The sequence below is a fragment of the Chlamydotis macqueenii genome, chromosome 5 (assembly GCF_036417535.1).
Source record: "Chlamydotis macqueenii isolate bChlMac1 chromosome 5, bChlMac1.mat, whole genome shotgun sequence".
Classification (NCBI taxonomy): Eukaryota; Metazoa; Chordata; class Aves; order Otidiformes; family Otididae; genus Chlamydotis; species Chlamydotis macqueenii.
The window spans coordinates 17,572,262-17,595,455 of record NC_141560.1 but is presented as its reverse complement, the minus strand read 5'-3'; the positions used below and the strand labels follow the sequence as shown (position 1 = coordinate 17,595,455).

The window sequence follows — 23,194 nt, the reverse complement described above, 5'->3', positions numbered from 1 at the left end:
CTGCCCCTCCCCATGACAACGTTGGCATGATCACAACACGCTGATGAGTTTATAAGATAACCTAAATCTCTCATAAAGGGAAAAATAAAAAGCTAAATTTCTACTCTAATCTACCAAATTACCATTGTCCTTATCATTCCTAAGAAGGCGGATATATGAACAGCTGATCCAGCTCTTGAGTAGGAGTTGGAAAGGCAGACACAAAAGCACAGTAGCAGCTAGTTGTTTTCCTCTGGGTTATTTTTGTCTGGTTCCGCCCTGAAACTCACTCTTCAATCCCCATAATTGGCAGCAACTAATTAGAAGGAAAAATGCAAGCAGTTTATTAAGTGTTTGATTAAATGTTGATTACATGTTTGCTTAAACACGACCACAGAATAAATCTCCCTTGGACAAGAGTACTCATTTTCTCTTGCTCACTTCTTTTGTTTGTAGACACGAGATAAGAACTGTGAAGATGATGCTATACCACACACTGGGATTTCAAGCCTATAGGTGACAGCACAACAGAAGGCAAGGAGAAGCTGAAGATTCCTCTGCTGTTTCAGGTTGCTTTCCACGTTGCCCATCATTAGATGCACACTACTAACTCCCCATATTCTCTCTTTAGGGCTTTCACATTTCACTGGTGGGTGTCATACGCAGGATCACCTCAAAGATACTGCCAGAATTACGCCACAGGCTAACTGGAGATACAGCCAGCATAAAAGAAAGGGACTTGTAGAATGGTTACAACTTTCAAATTGTTGCAAATCTGAAAGATGTATAAGGACTTAAAGAATACATGGAAAAAAAATCTGTGCTAAATAACAGCTTCAAATGATGTTGAAAATTCTGGATGACTTAGATCCTTGAGCTACACCTGCTGAGGAAAGTGATTTTTGTTGATCCCATTTGCTGTCACTTAAGAGTTATCAAGTAACAGTTAATGAAAATGACTGAACCATGTCAGACTGAACCATGTCAGAATTAGAATTTTACAGAGATAATTCTACACAGAGAAACATACATGTTTATCTCTCAATCTCTTAGTAAATAAAAATAACATTCACTCAGAATATTTACAGGAATTCTTATTTGTGAAGGCATAAGAAAATCCTTGACCAAGTGTCTGCTTTTGCATGCCACTAGCATAGCCATCTGCAACGGCAGGATTTCTTACCCTAAGTCGTCTTTTTCCCAGGCAGCATGTTTTCACAGCTCTTTGCACATCAGATCCCTGCAGTCAGCTGTGTTTCATAAAGGAGGCAGCTGCTCCACACTCAGCTTTACGTAACCCCCTTGCACGCAGTTGCTCAGCCTCACTGACTTTACTCTCATGCTGGGTGGGTATTATCTGCCTACTTGGCCTTTCATGCTTGGTCAGCACACAGTCCAAGGTGCCACACTAAGCTGCAAAATACAGCGGCATCACCTTAAGGGCAGAAGCTATTTCAATTTAGCAAAAATGTTCCTCTTCAAAATCTTCCCAGTCCTCAGGAACAATATAGTTATAAAATAATGATCCAAACCTTGCAAAAGCCGCACTCTAAGAGGCCATAAATTGTCATTATCTTATTTGGACTACACCCTTACATATCAATGAAACACTACATCACTTCTAATTTCAGTTTCCACATAAAAGTAAAAAACTTGCCTGGATCATGATTTTTTTTTCAAGATTAATTTGAACATCTACATTTTCTCCTCCACCTGAATTCTAGCATCACCATCCACAACATGTATAAGAAGTCTTCCTACAGCCTGGCCAGCATGTCTCCATACCGCTGCCACAAGGCGGACACCAGACAAACATCACCGCAGTCCCACGGACAGCTCTCAGACCTGCAAGGATGCAGACCACCCAGCACCCTGTACCCCCAGCAAGGCACAGCTAAGCAACAGCCCAGCAACATCAGTCTAACAGTATGCAAGGTCAGCCTTGATTCTGCAGCAGAGTCCTCTCTCAAGGCCTGGCTTCAAGATCAGACCAGTACTAAAGTGTAAAGTACTAAAGTGTAAATTTTTGAACCAACAAAAAGCACTGGCCTGCATATTGGTCAGACATAACACCTACAGTTCCAATAACTAATTTCAGGTGGAGATTACAACAGTAGCTATGTGTCCCAGCATAGACCCTGCTTACAGAGGTGCACTACAGCTTTATTTATATCCTTGTCTTACTTCAGGATATTCAGTTAGAAGTGATGCTGGAAAGATAACACAAACCATTTCTTTCTCCTTAGAAAAATGTTAGTAAGGTCATGACTAGACTTTTATGAAGACTCTCCCTGGTGAAGAATAACCTCTCTACTCACATCCCTAGAGGAAAAAAAAAAAGCCTACAGACAAACAATTAGGAAAGAAAAATCTAAAACTGCATATCTGGCCATTTAAGGCCATGGAACTGAGAAAGACTGAATAAGTTCTTATGTCAAAACAAAATGAAATTTTAATATTATTACAAGCAGGAAAATTTCTCAAGTATTTATCTGTAAAATATTTCACTGTAACTAAGGCTCTAACCCACAGTCTTGCATCCTGCCTAACAATAAACTGCTTACAGGTGCTTGTAAAGATAACCTGCATGCTAAATATGCCATTAAACTCCTCCTTCTGCCCATACATGAGAGAGAGATCTTACAGAGAACGTAATATCAAAGATTATTTCCATTTCTTCCCCAAATTCTACAACTGCCTTGGTGCTAGGATTGCTCAAGATGCATTATCTAACATCTCTGTCCACCTACAGCCATGCAGTTCTTGTGCTGTAACTTAATGACACCAAGCCAAACATCACTGGTCTTGCACCTTTCTAGCAGTGTAAGCGGGCATGGCGTGCTTATGCTGTCGAGTACCAAACACCTACACTGATGATGAACGTGCTAGGAGAATATGAGCAAGAGAAGCTGTGGATGACGCTTGCTATCACAGACACTTACAGAGCATTACTGTTTCTTACCTCCTTTCTGGGTTTTGCAGAGGAGCTGCACGAGCTCTTCCTTGTAAGGTGCTGCCCCTTGAGATGTGAGGTGCGAGTCTGCCAGACAGCTGCAAGACTAACACTGCGAGTTTCTGTCCTAAGTAAGATAACACTGCAACAGAACAGCTTTTACTCAAATAACTTTCACAAGGCAGAACTAAATGTTAAATCCTCTAATTTTTGTCATCTCTCATTGCAGTGTCACCCTGCTTTACCTTGGTAACAGTGATCTTTCTCTGTTGTTGATTCCACAACACTAAAAGCAAAACCACTGTAAGTCATTTAATACTTGTAGAGAGAGACTAACTGGACTTGTCTGGAAATGAGCCTGGAGTACGTGGCAAACTACTCCCACTCGCACACATTAGGACCATATGAACAGATGTATTCTATCGATCAACTCCCCCACTCGCTATATACCTTCTACATAAACATGCAACAGATGAGAGTTACTTCCCTGTAACTAAGCCACAGAGGAGATTTCTAAGGTGTTCTTGAATGACTTAGCTTAGCAGACTTGCCAAGAACTAACACCATGACATAACTGCAGCTACAGAGTACCACTCTGAAGCAGTCAAATTGTCCCTCTGGAGGCTCTCCTTTATAGCAGAAGTTTGTATTTGTACCATAAGCTGAGATACAAAGGTGTTTTTAAAGAGCTAAAGTTAGAACTCAATTTTTCACTGTAGAAGTTTCATATGAAATGGGTTTCAAAACTGACAACCACTGAGGATGATACACTGAGTTTCCCATCAATGCCTCAATCAGGACACATCCCAGGGACAGGAGGCTAGGACTACAACCTCTGCCTCTCATGCTGACCCTCAGTATTTCACAGCTGATGCTTTTTACCCTCCCACCCACCTCACTGCCCTCTCACTTAATACTCCCTGGAGCAGTAAGGCTTCCACTGCTGCATCCCACAGGCTCAACAGTTATCCTGGCCGCTTCTGCATCTCACTCCAAAAGGCTCATCTATCCTACGCTCCTTTTGTGTGGAAAGAACTTCTCTTCAGTCCTTCCATTTTTAACCCACAGTACCCACTGCCTTCATTTGCTGTTACCAGAAACTTTGAATGTGACATCTGATCATTCCAGGACCAAGGGACAGCAGGGTGAAGAGTCCTCAGCCTTCCCAGTCCTTGCCTGGGAGAGTACTTCAACCATCCCAGCTACTCCCTCACTCCAGTGATACAAGACAAGGTGGCAGCTATAGTCCTGCCCTTTCTGTCCTCTGCAGCAGGGCAGTCTGTGAGGAAAGAGAAAAGCACCTGCTAAGGACCATCGTATCTTTCATACCTAAGACAACCAATAGAGAGCTTTTGGATGCCAGTGATGATTTTGGACATTGTCTGCCATAAACTGGCACCTGTGTAGCAACAACAATCCTGAATTTCACAGCTTCTGTGCTTATGCTTAAGATGACAGACGGATTAGCCATCCTGGGCTAGCACCATCACCAAGTACTCCATTCAGAATGGGAACCACTCCAACAGCCCTTTACCACATACCTGCCTCATGGACAGAGCAGTCACAGCTTTGCTTAATGTCATTTCCTCAACACAAGCGGGACCATACAGAAATCCTTCCAAAGGATTTCCAAAGCCAAAAGGCAAAGACTACATTAAAGTCTCCTCCCACTGAAAAATAAATAAAAACAAAACCCCACCAAACACACACCACCAGAAAACCACGCCTGAGAGCCAATACAGAGAGATCAGAAAGGCAACCTCCAACAGGTCAAGAGCACGGGAAATCTATGGGACAGAGCCAATACAAGCATAAAATAAGAACATCTGTAACAAGGATCTCCTGAAACCTGATGCATTACATCAAGGAAAGAAGCCATTACTAGTCCACAAGTAATCCAGTAAATCATGCTTAAAAAAAAAAAAAAAAAAAAAGTCTTTCTCACAGCAGGACAATGCAACAACATGAACTTCCTTGACAAGGAGGAGGAAAAGTACCCCAACTTAAGTACATGCACGGCCCTTGCCTTAGATCAAGGAGGGTGCTTACACCAGCTCAGAGCATCACGCAGCAGGCAACCTGCTCTGATCACCACATCCATCTTCTTCCTAGATGTGGCTCAGCTGCCCATTTGACAAGCAACCAGGAAAGAAGGTACAGGGCCTTGTAGACTAAAAAGCCTCCATTCTGTTTTGGCCTTTTTTCTCTCCTGTGAGTGAGACCACTCTTTGAAACTTTCACATACACGAGGAGATTCACTGAACACACTATGTTCTACAGACATACTATTTTCGGTCCTGTAGAGGAGACAACCAACATAAGTAGAGCCCACCTTAAAATACTAAGCTTCATCTAAAGTAAATCAACTGCCTCTGTGGTTTTCACTTGGGATTGTTTATAAAGATCATATTCCTCCACTTTCACTGCTGGGATATGATCTGGCCAGTGGTTCACAGCTACATCTCACCTGTAAAGGAAGACTGAAATACTGCCTGTGCTGCTTGGCGGTCACTTGAAAGAGGTTTCCTGCTCTTTCTCAAGCATAATTTCAGAAGACTCATCAAATGATTCTATTTTTCAGAAAATAAATATGCAGTCTTAAAATCTCCTAGGAGATTCAGCGCCTCATTCAGAGGGAAAAAAATAGTTTCTTGGTACAATGGTGAACAGCAGCTTCCTTTAGACAAAACTGCTGCAGAGCATACCTGGTCTTTTAATTTTAAATAAGCATGACAAATCAAGCTGCTACCCACTTCTGATACAACCCTCAGCCAACCAATCATTTGAGTCTTTCAGATGTTTATTACAACTAAAATTGTGTATAATAAACACAAAGGAGTAAAGACTTCCTGAAGAGCCAGTCACAGTAAACAACCTGCAGACATGAAAGAAAATTAATCACTTCTCAGAAGCAATTTTTTTTCTTTTTTTAGTTCACAGATAGATGAGTTAGTTAAACAGCACCTTTTTAAATAAGCTACTATAAGAAGAATTAAAGACTCCTACTTTTTGAGAGGTTTTTTTTCCAAAGTTCCATCTTAGGTAAACTTTTATCATTAAAAACCCCCTCCCATTAGCCTTAGCAAGTTTAGGATCAAGCCCAAATGTACCGGTAGCTACCAGAGTTTTCATTTTCTTTGTGTGTTTCATCAGGTTCTGTGCGCACTTGGAAAATGGCAACTACATACTCTACCTACAGGGTTACAAGGGCCTTCTTGGAACTCAGGCACTCACACAAGAAGCAGAGAAAAACAAAAGCAAGAAGACAATCCTCATCACTATCACTGTCTCTGCTAGACTGGACTGTTCACACAGCCTCCTGAGCTCCTTCTCTCCTCTTTGCCTTTCAAACTATAGCTTCATTTTCACCACAAATTAAAATGACCAAGTTAGGAAAGTCAATGCAAGAAGACAAAATCTTGGTTTGGCAAAAGCTGAGTAATTACTTACTCTGTATACGATAAACTGAAAACATTTACTAATTAAATAGATCTGAGACAGAAGAGTAGTTAAGAGACAGCTAAAATCAGTAAAACATGTTGGGGTCCTCAGCAGCTGGGTTCAACGGTATTTCTTTTATAAAAATCATCATTAAGGAGCAGACAAAATTTAACAACTTGAATTTTTGGGTTTGAATCGTGCCTTGGAGTAGAAAGATGTGAATTAAGAGGTGCTGACAAATATTGTGATAAAGTAATAAACACTTTGGCTCCTTTGAAAAGATACAATGATCTATGAGCAATCTGCAGTCAGTTCAGCCACATGACAGCATTGTGACAGGTATTAAGTATTTCTGCATTTGACAGGTGGAAAAAGTATTCTATTGCGAAATTCACTGATTTTCTTAAGTTATAATGAAGCCTACTACAGAGTCAGAAGCCAACCCTGTTTTGGCTGCTGGGCCAATGCCTGATTCAAGAGGCTAGTCTCTCTCTTGGATCAGAGAGTATTCCTTGGTTTGGAAACTCCCTGTACAAGCCCCACCCCAGTGAATACATGGAAAACAAAGATTTAAACATTTCAATTGCAGCTCATCTACAACACCTAAGACTTTACTCACATTTCAAAGCTGTCTAGGCAGTGTGCTTCAAAAACCTCTTACAGTCAAACTACACATTTACAGTACAGCAGGAAAGAGCCACCTCTCAGGTTTTTTTGGGACTGGCCATGCAGGAATGCCTCTGAGTTGCTGAGCTAGTGTAGGCATCCAACACCGACATCAGACATTCTGAATAATAATTTAATTTCCTGAAGTGTTGGAGGGGAGGGAAGAAGCCAGGGCGAGAATTTTCACATTCAAAGACATATAGAAAATAGGAGGAAAAAAAGTTAACCTTTTAATAGTTTTTATTTAATCAAAAGGATGTAAAGCTTTACTGAAAGAGAACCTTCATCCTTGTTCTTATAGAAGGCTCCCTCGAAGCCAAAGTGCCTGCTGAAAACACTCCCACACAGACATTGCTGTTTTAAAGACAAAAAAATATTTAACCAAAAACATACTCCAGCACAAACCTTCCTTTACTGTAGTATTATCAGCACTCGTAGGCTGCTCCATTTTGCTTGGATCAGCCCCAAACAAGTGTCAATCTACTTTGATTTAATGGGAGAGGGGACAGGGAGATTTTACATGGACCACATGCATTTTCTAAAAACAAACACCTTGTGTTTCAGGTTTCATTACCAGTAGCAGCAAGTCTGCTAAAAATCTATTTTTGCAGGGAGCTTTCACACCTACGTATCAGTCAACATAAGAAAAGGCGGCAGCAGCACTAACAAGTAACAGGAAACTCAAATACTATACTTTGTCCTACAAAAACAGTTCAAATTACACTACCAGATACTTCCGCGGGCCAAACAGGCATTCAGAGCACTTTCAATGGCAACATGGTTGCATGTTTTAATTGCTACCATGCTTTTGATTCTTGGCCATCAAACCTTGTTATAAAGCCACTGCATCTTCTAAGGGCCTGCTCTCAGAGGTTATGGTGTAACAAAGCAAGCACAAACAAACCAGCAGTCTGCATGTTGACCCCAGGTTTGCCACCAAACTTGTGCCACTGTGAAGAAATCCAATTTCCATCCTTGTCTCTCAGGCTTACATTAAAAAAAAAAAAAAAAAAAAAGTCTGAACACCAGCTATAACCAGTTCCCAAGGAATCCAACTACAAAGATTTCCAAGGGCTTCAGAGGGAGCTGGATTAGGTCAAGGTCTGCAAACGCACTCAGCTCTCATCAAGGTCAAGAAAACTCAGCACCTTAGCAAGCAGGAGCTTTTCAGAATCTCAGCTTAATTCATATGCAAGGATTACTATTTTAGAAATAAGCACTAGTACAAAGAACTTGACCCCCATCTAACTGGTCTGCAGAACAACAATTTTAGAGATCTTGATCTTACACATCAGGAAACAGCTTTGCCCAAGAAGAAATCTGTGGTAAAGCTGCCTTGGAATAGATGATTTTGTTCCCAAATTCTTTGCCCAAGCTATGAACCAAGATTTTAATTAAGGTCTCCTAATTGCAGTTAGTGTAATTTGGGGCAGGGAGCAGGGAGGAAACATGCTTTTCCATAGTCCACTGCTATGAAAGCTGACAAACAAAGAAAGAAAAGTAACTCTAAAAATACGCGTTAGCTGTAGTAAATGCTCTGTGTTCTGCGGTTTCAGAAACACGTTTTCCTGTTTGAAGAAAGCTCTCCCATCTGGTTCTACAACCTTTTTCACGATGGCAAACAGGAGAAACTAGGAACAAGGGAAAAATCGGGGAAGGTATTTGTTAATATACAAACAACCACAGCACATCAGACTGAAGGTCCAACCTACCCTGCCTCCAGTGTGGCCGTTCTCTCTGCTCTGTAGCCAAAGACACAAAAGAAACATCCCAAAATACTGTTTTTCTTCAGTGATCTCTTGCAATTAGAGCTACACTGTTTCACTACCCCTGCAACAAAACTAGAAGAAAACCTGCCAAAAAGGAATGGGATTAAGGATTATATTTTAATAGATTATTCAAGACAAATGAGAGATCAAATCACAGCACAAAAACACTGTGCTAACCCCCACCCAAACAATACCTATTGTGAGCCAAGATGCAGCGCTACGCTGATCAGGAAACTGCTTAACACAGTAGCATAAAAATGAGAAAAAAAGTGTAACTAGAAAAGTTGGTGATCGGCACAGTACGCATGGAATTGATATCTGCTGCAACTGTAGTTCTGTTTATTTAAAACTGGAGTTTATTTTACTTAGACATAGGGTCATTGGGGAGTTTCCTCTTTTTTCTCTTTTTTATTCAATCACTTCTGGCTCCTTTTAAGCATCATTTTGGCCTCCAAATATCAGACTCCTAATTGACTCAAATGAGCACTTATATCCCACCAGTCTCTTAGAAACATTCACCACCGAAGCACAGCAGCTGACCAGCATTAATCAAGTTAAGTCTTCTCTACCCTCTGGAGCCTCCTCAGGGAGACATGAGCTTATATGCTAAAGATCCATCTGCTTTGACTATGATACCCAGAACTAGCCATAACTTGTTATATACTTTAAGATAAGGATAGGCAAGAAAGGCTTTAGATTACATTTAGACCAGACAATACTGGTTTTACTGCAAAAAAAAAAAGCAAGTTCTGATCCACAAGAAAGTTCTACCTTTAGATGCAATGCTATTTATAAACAGGCAATTCGTCACTAGTAAGCAACAAAAGTGATGACTATCCATGCCCTATAGCACACATAAAGAGTAAAGCTACGGTTACACTGCACTAACAAAGGAATCCGAAGGGAAACTAGCTAGAGAGGTCTTGAAACAAAGTTAGCCCCCAAAAAAGTCATTTAAACTTGAGGACATCTATGAGCAAAGATTTTTTTCACTCTACTGAATTCCAAATAAAACAAAATTCAAAGCACATATTCTCCCAGATGCTGAGAACTGAGGGCCTAAAATAGCATCAGAAAAAGAAAGAAAAAGAAAATGGAACTTCAACTTCCTATCTAGCAGCAAGACTGTACTTACTATTTCTTAAAGCATGCTAAAATTTTGGTTCCATAAAGGCCAGGGAAAGGTCAAAAAATCTAACTCTCTTCAAAATTCACTCCAGCCTGGATAGAGTCGCTGGACTTTGATCTATTCCTTGAGACAGAAGGAAAGGTTACACCAAAATGTCAAGCCCCAAAGACAAAATATAACCCCATCCAGTGCTTGTGCACCTGCAAATAGATCTCTCTTCCTCCTATAGCCCCAGCTCCCACTTGCAGCCTAGGCAACCAGGAACAGGTGTAGCACAAAACATTTTCTCTCCATAGATTAAACCAGGTTTAAAAGGTGGCACTTTTGAAAAAGAAAACATCTACTGAGTGACAACGTGTGCTGATCAATTTTATCATCACTTATTCTTTGCACAGCAGAAGGTGCTCCAACCCAACGTACCAGCAACAATACTTCTCCCCTTTTACTCTTATGCTTTCCCCTTTTCTCCCAGATTCAGGGTGTAGATCAGCAACTACAAGAATGACTTTTTTTTTCACTATTAGCCTTTCACCAAAATAGTAGACTTGCTTAGTTTCTTTTTCCCTTTCCTCCCTCACATACACTTACACACACTTTTTCAGGAGTTTTCTTTCAGTGCTTGAAAACTACCAAATTGACAGCTCCAGTGAATTAAGCTCCCTCTTTGTCAGCAAAACAAGAGCAGCACCACAGGCAACCTCAGAACAAGCTCCCTCTATCCTCCTCTTCCCACCCCTCCAACTAGCAAGCATATCTGAATGCTGAGCTTCGCACACAGCTCTATCGTACCAGGGCGCCTTGTAAAGAGTCTCTGATAATGTGGTTTAGCCAGGGTATCGCATGGGACACTAATGTTAAAGCCACACGTGACAGAAACATCGTGAGTCGACACATTACCGGCATGCACCTGTGCCAGACAGCACAGTGACTCTAAAACCATGAGGCTGCTCTGAGAGCCTGCAAGTCTGTGCTTAAAGACTGGCAAAGAAAATCTATTTTGGACAACAGTGTGAAAGAACACGGAGTTGAACTCTTAAAGCCATACTTGAAACTACAGAAAGCAACATTAACTGAAAACCAACAGAAAGACCAGAAAAATTCAATGCTTTCAATACCAGACAAGAGATGGGTGCAGATTTTATTTGAAAATTAACCATACATTTGGCATTGATGCTACAGAGACAGAGCTTCCATTACTATTGCAGTACTAATATTGTACTTCACTTTTGGAGAGTGCTCCTCTGCTATGTTACCACTTACCCTGCTCAGACAGCAAATGTGGATCTAGACACTCCTCTCTTGGATTACAAGGAGTTTTTAGGTTCCACAGAACAGACTAGCAAGCACTAGATTAATTTAGAAGATGGCTCCTAAACTGTACCCAGCTTTTAGTTCCTCCTCCTTCTTTTGCAAACTTTTTTATTTTTAGCAGGAAAGTCTCCTCTCTTTGGGGAAGAACTTTTGACTTCTGAACTTCTTACAACTTGATTGAAATGATTTTTTTTTTTTAATGATTAAGAGCCAGGGTGTTTTAGTAAAATCAACATGCATACATACACTTAAAAATAAGTAATGCCTACCTTTACATGTTTAAAAAAAAAAAAAAAAACCCAAACACACAAAAAGCTACAATCCAGAAGAAGCAACTTTATATTCGCTCACATTTTACAGCAAAACTAGAGAATAGCCAACATGCACCAGTATATTCCTGTAATGTTAGGAATGAAAGCAAGTTAAAAAATGCATTAAAAGGTTTATGTGGAGCAGATCCATCTGTGGCTACTAATCACAGTACCATGGACACAACTGTTGCCAGTGGAGTCTGTAAACCAGCAACTGACAGAAGGCAAGAGGGTCTGCCAAGGGGAAGGTGAGAACCGTGCCTCCTACTTTCTCTAAGCATCCGCTACAACCATCATTCAGATCCTGGCCGGCTGGGTTCAGGTCTATTTGGCTGGCCTCAGGCTCTTCAGCTGGCCTGCCACCCAAAACACCTCTGCGCAGTTAGGGCCTCTGCTACGAAACAAAACATACTGATGAACTTGTGCAGGAGTAACCTCACCGTTACCCCATGCTACTCTCTCACCCCTTCGAATGGCAGCAAGGAGAGCCCACGCTGGCTGCACAGGTACCAGACTCCAGTGAGAGCAGGCAGAGAGGGCTGGATCCTCAGCCTGTAGAATCTCCTGAACTGAGTTTTTGTAATACAAAGGAACAGCATGTTCCAGAACAAAGAAGCATCTACACGCAGCTGTATAACACACAGATAGAGCTAAAGAGTAACAGTTAACAGTATTTATATTCATCTCTGTGGTTTGTTTTTTAACTACAAGGAAAAACCAAGATTCTCATTGAAACACACATGTTTAAGAAATAACATAGCCGATTGGGTTGGACTCACTAAAACATAATGTATTGCTGAAACAGGCAATGTTTTACAGCCCACCTATACAAATGATGACACTTTCCATCTTTGTAGTGAAACCAGGCTGACAAGATAAGAAATAAGCTTAGTTATTACACCAGTTCTTGTAACCACTAAGTCATTTCGGAGTGGTAGGGAGAAGGGACCGCAGCACTGCGGCTGCTGATGGGGCAGGCGTGGCATGTCACAAGTGGACCTTTATGATATCATTTCCTTCCTTAATCACCCCAGACATCACTTGTTCTATCAGCTATTAACCAGTTGCCCCAACACGCAGATAACTTTATCAAGGTTAGGCAGTGAGAGTCATTACTAAGCACAGCAACATGCAGTGCCAAAGGCCTTATTTCAAAAAAATCCTCTGAACTATTTCCTTCTGCTGTAAGAAAACACATTACACTACTACAGGTACTCATCCATACCTAAGACTGTGGGGAAGTAAGAAAGTAGAAAATGTCTCCAGCGCTTTAAAAACCACCATTTCAGAAAAATACAACTCTGTTGCTTTTGGCCAAAACATCCAACTCAAATCAGGCCTCTTAAAGCATAAATTTTTAGCCCATTAGCACTCTTCAAGAGGGGGAGACTCCCTCAACGTGTAGGTACATTTGTGGTGTGGTCTGACAGGACAAACACAGGGCTTCAGAATGATGGCCAGGAGCATCCCAGCCCCAGAGCTCAAGATACAGTAGTTTGTCTTTTGCTACAGAGATGTTCCATTGAAGTATTTTTCCTCCTTTGCGAGTGGCACCATGGAGAACTCAGTTTCACGAGGCAATGCCTCAGGACCCAGACTGAATATGCAGAACCAATGCATTACAGACAGATAGTACTGAAGATGGCTTGTTGACAAGGAGGAAGAAAAGCCTGTGGGGAGCGTGATGAAGAGCACAAATAAGCCTGTTTTTTGAGGAGGAAGGACCAACTTCAAATTCTTCCAAGCAAGCAAGCATGACTTGGCAGTATGCGACAAGACAAAATGAGACACATTATAAATCTTCACTAACTGGCATCTGAGGGGAGAAGATTAAACAGCTCAACATGAGCTGAACCTGCTTCCAAGTTCTGGACCCAGCCACTCCAATTACCTTCCTAAAAGTGCCATTAGATCTAGAAACATAACTTTCTGCACTCTACAGATCAGACCCCTGGGAGGTCTCAGAGCAACCTCAATGAGCACGCACTCTCCTGCCCGCACAGGTAGTAGTCTGACTATGGCAAAGAGCAGAATTCTGCTTTGGTTCCCAATTCACAGGAATTGTTTGTCAGAATTTGTACGAGTAGCAATCGCACACTGGCCAAAATGCACAGCAGTTAGGAGGAAAGAGAACTAAAACTAAGGACATTTTACTGGGAATTACAGGACAGCCCCCCTCAATGAAATTCAGTCACTTTGAAAGCTTTGCTTAAAGTATGTGGTTGTCCTCCAAATATTCTCTCTCTCTGCAGAGAGAAATCCTACTAACTAGTATTTGTGTAGTATTTGGACAGTATGGAAGTATCAGCAGTTTCTTCCTTGATCATATAAAGGGCATAGCTCCTGAGGAGAGTTAAGTTCCATCAGCACAAAACAAACCATCACTTCAAGGACTGAACGTTGATCTCAAAAATGGGAAAAAGAAGATAACTAGACAAAAGAGGGTTTGTTCCACAGCACTATGGCACAGATAATAGTTTATCTATTATTACATTTATTTTAGTGTGTTTCACATGCTCTGCTTCCTTGTTTCCTTGGGACATGTTCAAGAATGTCACCTCACCAAAAAGTGTCAACTGTTGAGATGAATAGCACATCACCTGGACAATACCATGAGACACACTGTCCATCAGTGCTTCCCAGGTACAGCACATTAAGGCAGAGCAAACACTTTCTGTCATCTCTGACACCCCGTTCAGGTTGAGCCTATACATTCGAAAAAGCTGCACAGATTTAGACTGTGTGCCTAGACTTCCCAAGTCATGACTCCTGAATTAGTGAATGGACTTCAAACTACTTAACATACACAAAGAACTGTTTCTCAGGCACCTTCTGCACTATCACAGATTGGACCAAACCAGGGACAGCAAAGAAGTCAACATCTCTGCCCTGAAAGGGGACCACAGGCCCATGTCATTCCCAGCACGTTTGTCCAATCTAGTCTTACAAGTCTCAAGCAACAAATTCCACTGCCTTCTTAGACAATCATAGTATCTTTTCCATTTAGTTATCATCCCTGCTTCTTGGCACAACTGGAGCCCACTACTTTTTGTTCTACCTACAATGGAAATGGGAAATATGCTGGGGTTTTCTGGGCAAGGAGTCAGGTTTTCGGTGTGTCACCCCCACCACCGTGCCCTACAAAAGCTTTTTGCCATGTCCAAAGATCCATCTCCAGCCTCCTCTTTTTTATATTGAATAACGCACTACAATACACCGTATTTTCAAGACCTCTGATCCTTCTCGCTGCTTTCTTTTGGGCACTTTCCAGCTGATCTGCCTTTTCCTTGAAATGCCATGCTCCAAATCAAAGGCAGTAGGACAGGCTACTGCAGCAGCAGCCTTATCAGTGCTGCGCAGAAGGAGGCACTACTTCATATGCCTTGCAGGCTGTGTTCCAACTTACGTACCCCAAGATGACATTAGCTTTTTTTTTTTTTTTATTAGCCACACTGTCAATTTGCATTCAGCCTGTGAACTGCAAAAGAATGCACATCTTTCTCTGAAGAGCTGCCACCTGACCAAGCTTATTATTGTTCCTTGCTGCGTATCAGTTCAAACAGGTTGTGGTACAGGGATGTACCGTAAGCAGGATGCAAACTTCCTGAACCTAAGGTAAATGAGTGTGAGATCACAAAGCAGAGTTGCTATGAAAGGGTGATTGTTACAGCCACTTCCGTTGCTGAGTGGCAGCGCTCCATGTTTGCATGAAATGGTTCTGCAAGCATAATGCAGTAAGGTTTTTGTGAGAAGGATGCCTATCCGTAAGTGCTCTCAGAGATTAAGAAAATGCGCGCATATCCAGAGTTCTTCTGGGATGTAAAGTCTTCTCTACTGACTACTGGAAGAAGGAGCAGGAACCCAGAAAAACAGTGAACTCTTCCTCTAAGAAATACATGGTTTTTTGCTACTACCTTCAACGCTTTTTCATGCCTTAGTATAGCTTCTACCTTTAGGCTAGTTGTAAGTTTTTGTTAGAGTTGATGTCAAAGTGTCAAAAATGTCAAAGACATTTACCCACCCACCTGGCCCCTGGTTACTTCTCATGATACAATATTTCATATTAACACAAGCGACAATGGGAGCTATTGATCAACACACATACGTTTTGTTTTTATGGCTTTTAAGGCTGTAAAAGCTAACCGGCACAAGCCAGGCATTTAACAAAAGTAGTATTTAGGTTTTTTGGTGGGGAATTGGGGTTAAAGAAAATCCCCCCAGGTCTTCCTGGAAAAAATATGCAATATACTTCATGGCTTGCTATATAAAGAAACAGATGAACTCCATGAGTATTCCTAAATATGTCTTAAAACTCATGTTTAGGTTCTTGCGCACAGGCTGCAGCACACAAGAGACCACAAATAAAGTTTAGAAGAGAACAAGAGAGCCATATAGATCCACAGCACTGACAACTGTTTACCATTTTATAGTATATTTACTAAAGAGAGTAGCTTCTCGTGTCTGCTAAAAGAAGGCTTAACTATCTATTACAGAAAAACAGGCAGAAGTTGAAGAATCAATTTAGCTTTAAGGAGAAAAAAAAAAAACAAACAAACAAAAAACGAGCAAGTTAAGTCACACAGAAATTTAAACTAGGCATACTAATATTTTGGTAGGAAAAAAAAAAAGAATCATTGGTTCCTATATTCAGCACATCGATCTGGTACCAGCATCAAAATAGCTTCACCGTAACTCAATCAAATGGGAAAAAAAATAAAAAAAATCGTAAACCAAAAAACCCCAAACCAACCCACCACAGTGACCTGAGATACCCAAATGGTCTTCAGCACAGGTGACATGTGCTCTGACAGGAGTTATGTACCCAAAGAAAAGTACATTCCCTTGCATAAAACCAAAATCAAGATCTGCCAAACTGATGCAGGTAGCAATTCAAGAATGTGGTCTCAAGTTTCACAACAGTCTTCAGCAGTGGGTGGCACCTGGGAATCCAAACCAGATCAAGAAGCCTTTAGCTTCCTGTGTGTCAGTGAATACTGTAAGTTTGTCGTGGATGATCTCCCAAGGAGAGAAGATGACAACTGAGCTTGCTCACTAAAAATTAAGACAACTGGGCTTTACTAGAAGGCATTCTTGATTACTTCACTTCCATTTTCTTCTTCAGTGGGCAGAATTTGATTTTCTCAGAATTTCTGTAATTTCCTGAGAACTTTCCTCCCAGATGCTCAACCTGCTTTTGCAAAAAAACACAGCACAATAAAATCTGACCATAAATAATCTGGACATTAAGACGTACAAGCACAGCTCTTCTGTCTGTCAAACTGCAAGATTTATCATGACACAGAGTACATCTCCAGGCAACTCTTCAACTCCTTTGCTACTCATCTCTACATGCTATAAGGAGGAAATTCTGACTCATTATGCATATATCTATACAGAAAAGCTGCTACATTACCATGCAAACTTATGAGGTACACATGTGAACACTTCTGCCTCAAATAACTGAGACGTAGCTTATCACTCAGAGTGGGGTGACTTTAAATTATATCCTCTCCAATTAAGTATTTTTCACTTCACCTCATATCACTGTAACTTATCCATGTTGCCATAACCTTACTGTCTTACATCTCCGTGGCTCCCAGAAGAGACCGTATTAACGGACGACATGCAGAACAACGACCAAGGAAATGGAAGCTTTTGTAGAACGAACAGCCATTTGTAAATGGCTGCACCTCACTAATCTGAACTGGTGCCAAACACACACAATTCATTTTCTGAACAGATACATGCATTTTTCTGTACTACCACCACCACTCCTCATATGGCATGAACAGAAGTAATTTTATTCACAATGTCCAGAGAGATCTGGCAGCATATCTATGCATATTTTACAAGAGGATAATATCGGTATCCAAGAGTCTCTACCGCCACCTGCAATTCACAGCACAGCTCTGCCTTCTCTGTAATGGAATGGGGCACCTCCGTTTCCCAAACCCTGTATTAGTGCTCATGCACCTGCATGGTGACAGCCATTCCAAGGTCAACACAACAAGCAGGGAACTGCTTGGCTTGAGAGTCTCTGCCAACTGCATAACCAGTAAACCCAGCTTGAGGCAGACGATGAGACCAAGCAGCTAGAGGAAGGAGGAACTGTTCCTGCAGTGGCAGGGACAATGTGAGAACTACATGCTTACATCATAGGCTCCTAAATTCTCAGTCAGAAGTCCCTGGAAACTTCCTCTTAACTTTTTGTAGGCTATAGACTATTCTGCCAACAGCCACCTTCCCAAAGCTCTGAGACTGTCCTTGGTGGAGCTGAATATAAAGGCTCACAGGAAAGCCTACTTGAGATGCACAAACCAGACATTTGCACACTGCAGTCCCGTAAGTGGCCCCAGTCAGAGAACTGCAGCCACAGCATATATGCCAGCATGCAGATAATAGAGTCCAACACAAAGCATGGTGACCTAGCAGCTTCACTCAAAAGCCCAGGACAACTTGGCAGTAGTAGCTTCTTAAATTGCCTCCTGACTAATAAATTCACTGAGGAGATAAGATGCCTGTACCGAATGCCCCATTCCACAGAGAAGAGCTCAATCGTACATCATAACTCAAACAGGAATGCTCTCTTATCAGCCAGGTTGAGAGAGAGAGAGAGACTGTCTTCTCTTCACTGAAATGTACTGACGCACAGAAATTAACATAAAAGTCTTACTCCACCAACAGCTTATGTAGAAAGGAGTTGCTGGGTGGAACCAAAAACTGCTGTGGGAAGCAAAGACCAGAACTGAGGATGCACCTCATCCCAGAGGAACGCTCCCGTTACAGTGCGTAGCTATCCTGGCACTGGGGAGGGGAGCTCACGTTCCTCTCTATACACAGTGGCAGGTTCAGCCAGAGGACCGGAGCGAGCCTGGCACATCTTCAGGTTCAGTCTCCCTTGGGAGACACCAGCTGCAAGCTTGAAACCCAGCTTCCCACTTGCCAGGCAAGTGCTCTCTCCTCCAGGTTGACAGCTCTCAAGGTGCTATGCAGGGACCATAGATCCTCTGCAAGAGGGCTGTGAAACCACACTGCCTTCATGCTCACCACACCAGTGGGAAGCCTGAAAGAGATGTAGAACCATTAAGGGCTGCAGTTCAATTTGGAAACTGCTGGTCGGGGCTATAAATGTGGAGGTAGCTATCACCACAGGCACTACTTTCATCTCCTTGGGCTACACCTGGAAGGCACAGCCAAGGCTGTTACACTCTACAAAGAATATAGCTCAGATAGGATGTACCTAGTGTGCCGCAGTGAGGACCAAAAGTGAGGTGAGCCCTTTGATACACGGAAGATTACCTTGTGGATACAAAGCTTAGAGAAAAGCCCCAAGACGCTGTGTTTAGGCAGGACCACTGCCACACCAGTCGCACGTGTTACCAGAACTTTATGTAATCAAGGGAAAATTTTTAGAAAAAAAGGCAGGTGCCTGTAAGTGCTTCACTAACAAAACTGGAAGAATTCAGATGCCAAAATTTAACAGGGAAAGCTTTTGAAACCCAGCAGCCTAAGTTGCACTTTAAAGATGGATACAAACATGAGGAAAGTACTTAAGGTTCCTGACCAGTCTTTGTGGAGCAGAAACCTGAAACCAGGCCTGTCTATGCCCCAAAGCAGCACCTTAACTGCTGGTCCAGTTACACTTGCTCATTTCAGCTACGACAATATTTCAGCTTAGGAGTGCTGCTGGAGACAAAACCTGGAACCACTCTTAAGAAAGCAGTTCAGCACTCAAACTATCTCTTGGAGGACAGTTCAAACAGATTTTGAAATGTTTGTCCGTGATCTCTTTGGGACACCAGTGTTTTGCACTAGAAGTGGCTGCACTGGCAAACTGCAAAGAAATGAAGAATTTTCTCTAACAATACTCCCACAATTTAAACCCAGCATGCTTCAGCAGTTCATTAGGAGGCTTCTCTTACTTTCCTGGATTATATAACTGCTTCATTGCAAATGCATACAAACAAAACTGAACTTTGTAATCATCCAGAAAGTATATCCCTAGGCAACAGGCAAATAAATTCCAAGTAACAGTCACCATAAAGTACGTAGAGTAGACAGACAGACACATAGTCCACTCTAATGCATGAATCACTGTACAGGAATGAGCACGCTTGCCTTATTTCCTACCATACACAATATTTCTGGTAAGATATATGTTGAGCTTGGCACCACTTTTTCTACAGCAATAAAAGCTTACAAACACGCAAGTAACCAAGTAGATATTACGTATAAAATACTTCAAATCTTTGCCTAAATGAATGCAGCCTCCCCGGTGTCAATGGAGGTTACTGGGAAGGAAAACAGAGCATTCAAGACATCAGCGCAACTTGCTCCGGGATGGTACTGATCTCTAAACTAAACACTTAACTCTGCTTCTACAGAAAGGCTAACATTAGATGCTTTTAAATATATCAAAGCGTGACTGAACAGACGTTATCTATCCAATGTCTGTAAATGCTACACAAAGCGAGCATAGCCTGTACAGAATGAGATAGCTTAATTTTCATCAAGAAATTAGTAAAGTGTAGCAAGAGAGACACTTTGGGGTCACTTTTCACATCACTGCGAGGACCTAAAACTATTAATAAATTTGTACAGTACACACAGAAATTGTAGATCCATGTTACGCAACGCAAGTGTAAGGAATTTCTGAAGTAGAGAAAAATTAAGCTAAGAACCCAGTCAAAAGAGAGAATCAAGGACAGTGGAGCAAAGGAAGTAAGTTCTGGAGATTCCCAAACATACGAATGTACAGCACATAATACCAATAACAGAAGACAAATTAATACAAAAAGCTTTTTATGTATTGTCTGAGATTCCCCTTAGTTTCTGGGCATGAAAATCAGCCTATACCAAACCCTGAGGCCCTAAAAATGACATTTTTTCTGATCCTTATTATCAGGTTAAAGTTGATTTTTGAGCGTCACAAAAACTAACCAAAAATCTTTTAGCCAAGGCCAAAGCTTAGCATTATTCATACAGAAGTATTTTGTTTGGAGAATCACACGAAGTTTAAAAAGACATTTAACCACAACCATGGCCTTTTCTATACTTTAAAAAACTCTTGTAAGTTTTGCTGAAGTTTGACAGAAAGGATACAGAATGCCAAGACTACAAGCTGATGTAAAAGCTTCTGTCACTTTCTCAAAATAGTTTTCTTCTTCTTCTGCCTCCTTCATCTTTACAGAAAAGAGCAAGTGCTGCCAACAGAAATTTCATGGGGACTGGTGTTTTTAGCATGCCACGCTTTGATAAAGTGTATCTGAAGTCTCATGAAAATATTTTAAGTAACCCATGCGTTGGTCTCTGTGAAGTCTGTTGAAACTTTGCAGAATATATTTTAATTAGCAAAATTACTTTAATATACTTGTTATAAACGTACTATCAGAATGAAATAAATAAGACAAACCACTTATTCGATATCGGAAGCTGTAATGCATGTGTCACAAGACTTTGGACCCACATGGAGTTTACATTTCCAATTAAATAATAAAATTGTGTAAGGTACTGCATATATTATCCTCCAAGCTATCCAGATAAAGTCTAATTACAGCTTATCGAACTAACCTTTACCTCCAGGAACGTGGAAGACACATCGAGTTATGCTTCCTTCAGATACCTCATTCACGTTTCAGGTGAATACAAACTCACTCGGGGGTTTATATATCCTAATTTTATGTGTTTTCGCATGACATGAAGGAAAGTTATTCCCAGTTGTTTGACTCTTCCCATTAACAACTCGGCTTCAGCTCCAAATCTTAGCAAGGTCCCCAGAGAGCCCAAATGAGACTATTTCAGTGGGAACAGCAGAGACCGCTCGGGAAGTGGCAGAGCGGCAGAAGTTTACCCGGGCAACAAACCAGGGCTGTGCCGGGCCCTCACACACACACACTGCCCGAGCTTCCCGGGAGCGGGCGGCAGGAGACCCCAGACCCGCGGGCAGGGAGCACCGGCCAGCCCCGCCTCCCCTCAGTGCTGGCGGACAGAGCCGGCTGCGGGGAATAACGCACCGCGCACAGAACGCCCGAGGGCCGGCGCAGGCCACAGCCGAGCTCGGATCGGCCCGGTCCCGGCCCCCAGCCCCATCCCGGGGCCGCCGCGCCCCTCGGCCGCCTCCCCGGCCGCCCCGGCGCTCCCCGTGGCGCGGCGAGGGCCGCCTCCTTACCGGCACAGCTCGGCGAAGGCCTGGAAATTCAGCTTCCTGATCTTCTTCTCGCTCAGCCAGTAGCCCACCCGCTTCCCCTTCAGGAAGGTCTGCATGGTGCCGGCCCGGAGAGGCGGCCGCCGCGCCAGGAGAGGGATCGGCCCGGGGCGGCGGAGGCTGCCCGGCTACCCCTCGCCCTCGGCGCCTGCGAAGCAACGGCTGCGCAAAAAGAAGAGAAAGAAAAGCCAGTCGGTTTCCCCGCGGAAAACGCCGGCGCTACCCCTCATCCGCCCTGCGCCGCTGAACCGCCAGCCCCCGGCAGGCCTCGCCCCGCACCGGCAGGCAGCTCACCGAGGCGGGCAGAGAAGGTGCCGGCGGGGAAGCCGCTGCCCCCGCCAACCCGCCCGCTGCCAGCCGAGCAGGCATGCCGCTGCTGCCCGCTCAGCGGCACCCGCCGCCCCGCTCCCAGGCCACCGCCGCCCGCACGGACCCCGCCGCCGGCTCGCCTCCGTGCCTGCCCGCCGCTGCTGCTGCTGCTGCTGGTGCGCGGCCGCGGTGCTGCTGCAGCCGCTCAGCTCCCCATTTGCCCGCTATTCGCGGCCGCCTCCACTTCCTCCTCCTCCTCCGGCCCGGCCCCTCCTCTCCCCGCTCCCAGCCCACAGCACGGGGGCGGGCGAGTGGGTGGGCGAGCGAGGACAGGGCACACCCGCCGCGCCGCCGCCCTGCTCCCATCGAGGGGCCTCGCCCGCCGTCCGCGCCCGCCCCGCGCCGCGGGCACAGCGCCCACCGCCGCCGCCGCCAGCAGGGGGCGCCTGGGGCCGCACCGCCGCCTTAAAGTGGCAGAGCCCCCTTTTGCGGGCTGGACCGGCGGGCGAGGGGTTGTGCCAGCGCAGGCCCGGTCCGGCTGAAGGCGGCGCGCCCGGGTCGGGCTTGACTTGGGGCTGGTGTCTGCGCCGCCTTCAGCCCTCTGCCCGCCACAGCCTGCTGCCGGCTCGACGGGGGGGCACCCTCCGTCCCCTCCCGGAGCCGCTAACGGGCGGTGGGCCCAGGGCCTGCCCGCCGAGGGCAGCCGAGCCGTGCCCCGGTGAGGGCGGGCCCGCGCCGCCCTGCCGCCTTGCCCGGAAAGCGGCTGCCTAGAGAAGGGAAAAAGAGCGGGCTCGGCAGTCGGCATTAACACTGCGGGAAATACCGTGCCCGGGTTTGTGTTTAAACGGCTCCAGGCGACGCGAGGGGAACCCAGGGGCCGGTGCGGGAGGGCGCGGGCCCGCGCTGTGCCTCCCTCGGGCACACACCTCCTGAACGGGCCCCCTCCGCCGGCCTCGGCCTCGGCCCGCGCCCGACTGCCCGCACCACCCCCCGGCTCGGTTCGCCGTGCTGCCCGGCCGGGCGGGTGCCGGCGCAGACCCCGCCGTGCTCCCCCGAGGCGCCAGTGCGCTCCGGGAGTGAGGCTTGTCGATGAGCTGTGTAATTTTGGTTTCCAAAGGAAGA

The 23,194-nt window shown here is 44.1% G+C and overlaps 1 protein-coding gene across 7 annotated transcripts in view; it reads right to left on the bottom strand.

Moving 5' to 3' along the window:
• Positions 1-22,437, bottom strand: part of ITPK1 (inositol-tetrakisphosphate 1-kinase) — a 154,046-nt gene extending 131,609 nt beyond the window's left edge. For 2 of the 7 annotated variants that reach the window (XM_086749213.1, XM_086749214.1), the window contains exon 1: positions 21,728-21,828. Coding sequence is in view for 5 of the 7 variants with exons in the window: in XM_086749207.1 (XP_086605333.1) it covers positions 21,728-21,925; positions 22,058-22,132 (273 nt within the window). In the remaining 2 variants the exon portion in view is untranslated. Of the gene's footprint in view, positions 1-21,727; positions 21,926-22,057; positions 22,147-22,196 lie in introns of those variants that run through there. The other 5 variants (XM_086749208.1, XM_086749209.1, XM_086749210.1 and 2 more) reach the window with 5 other exon arrangements.
• Between the last annotated feature and the right edge of the window lie 757 nt (positions 22,438-23,194).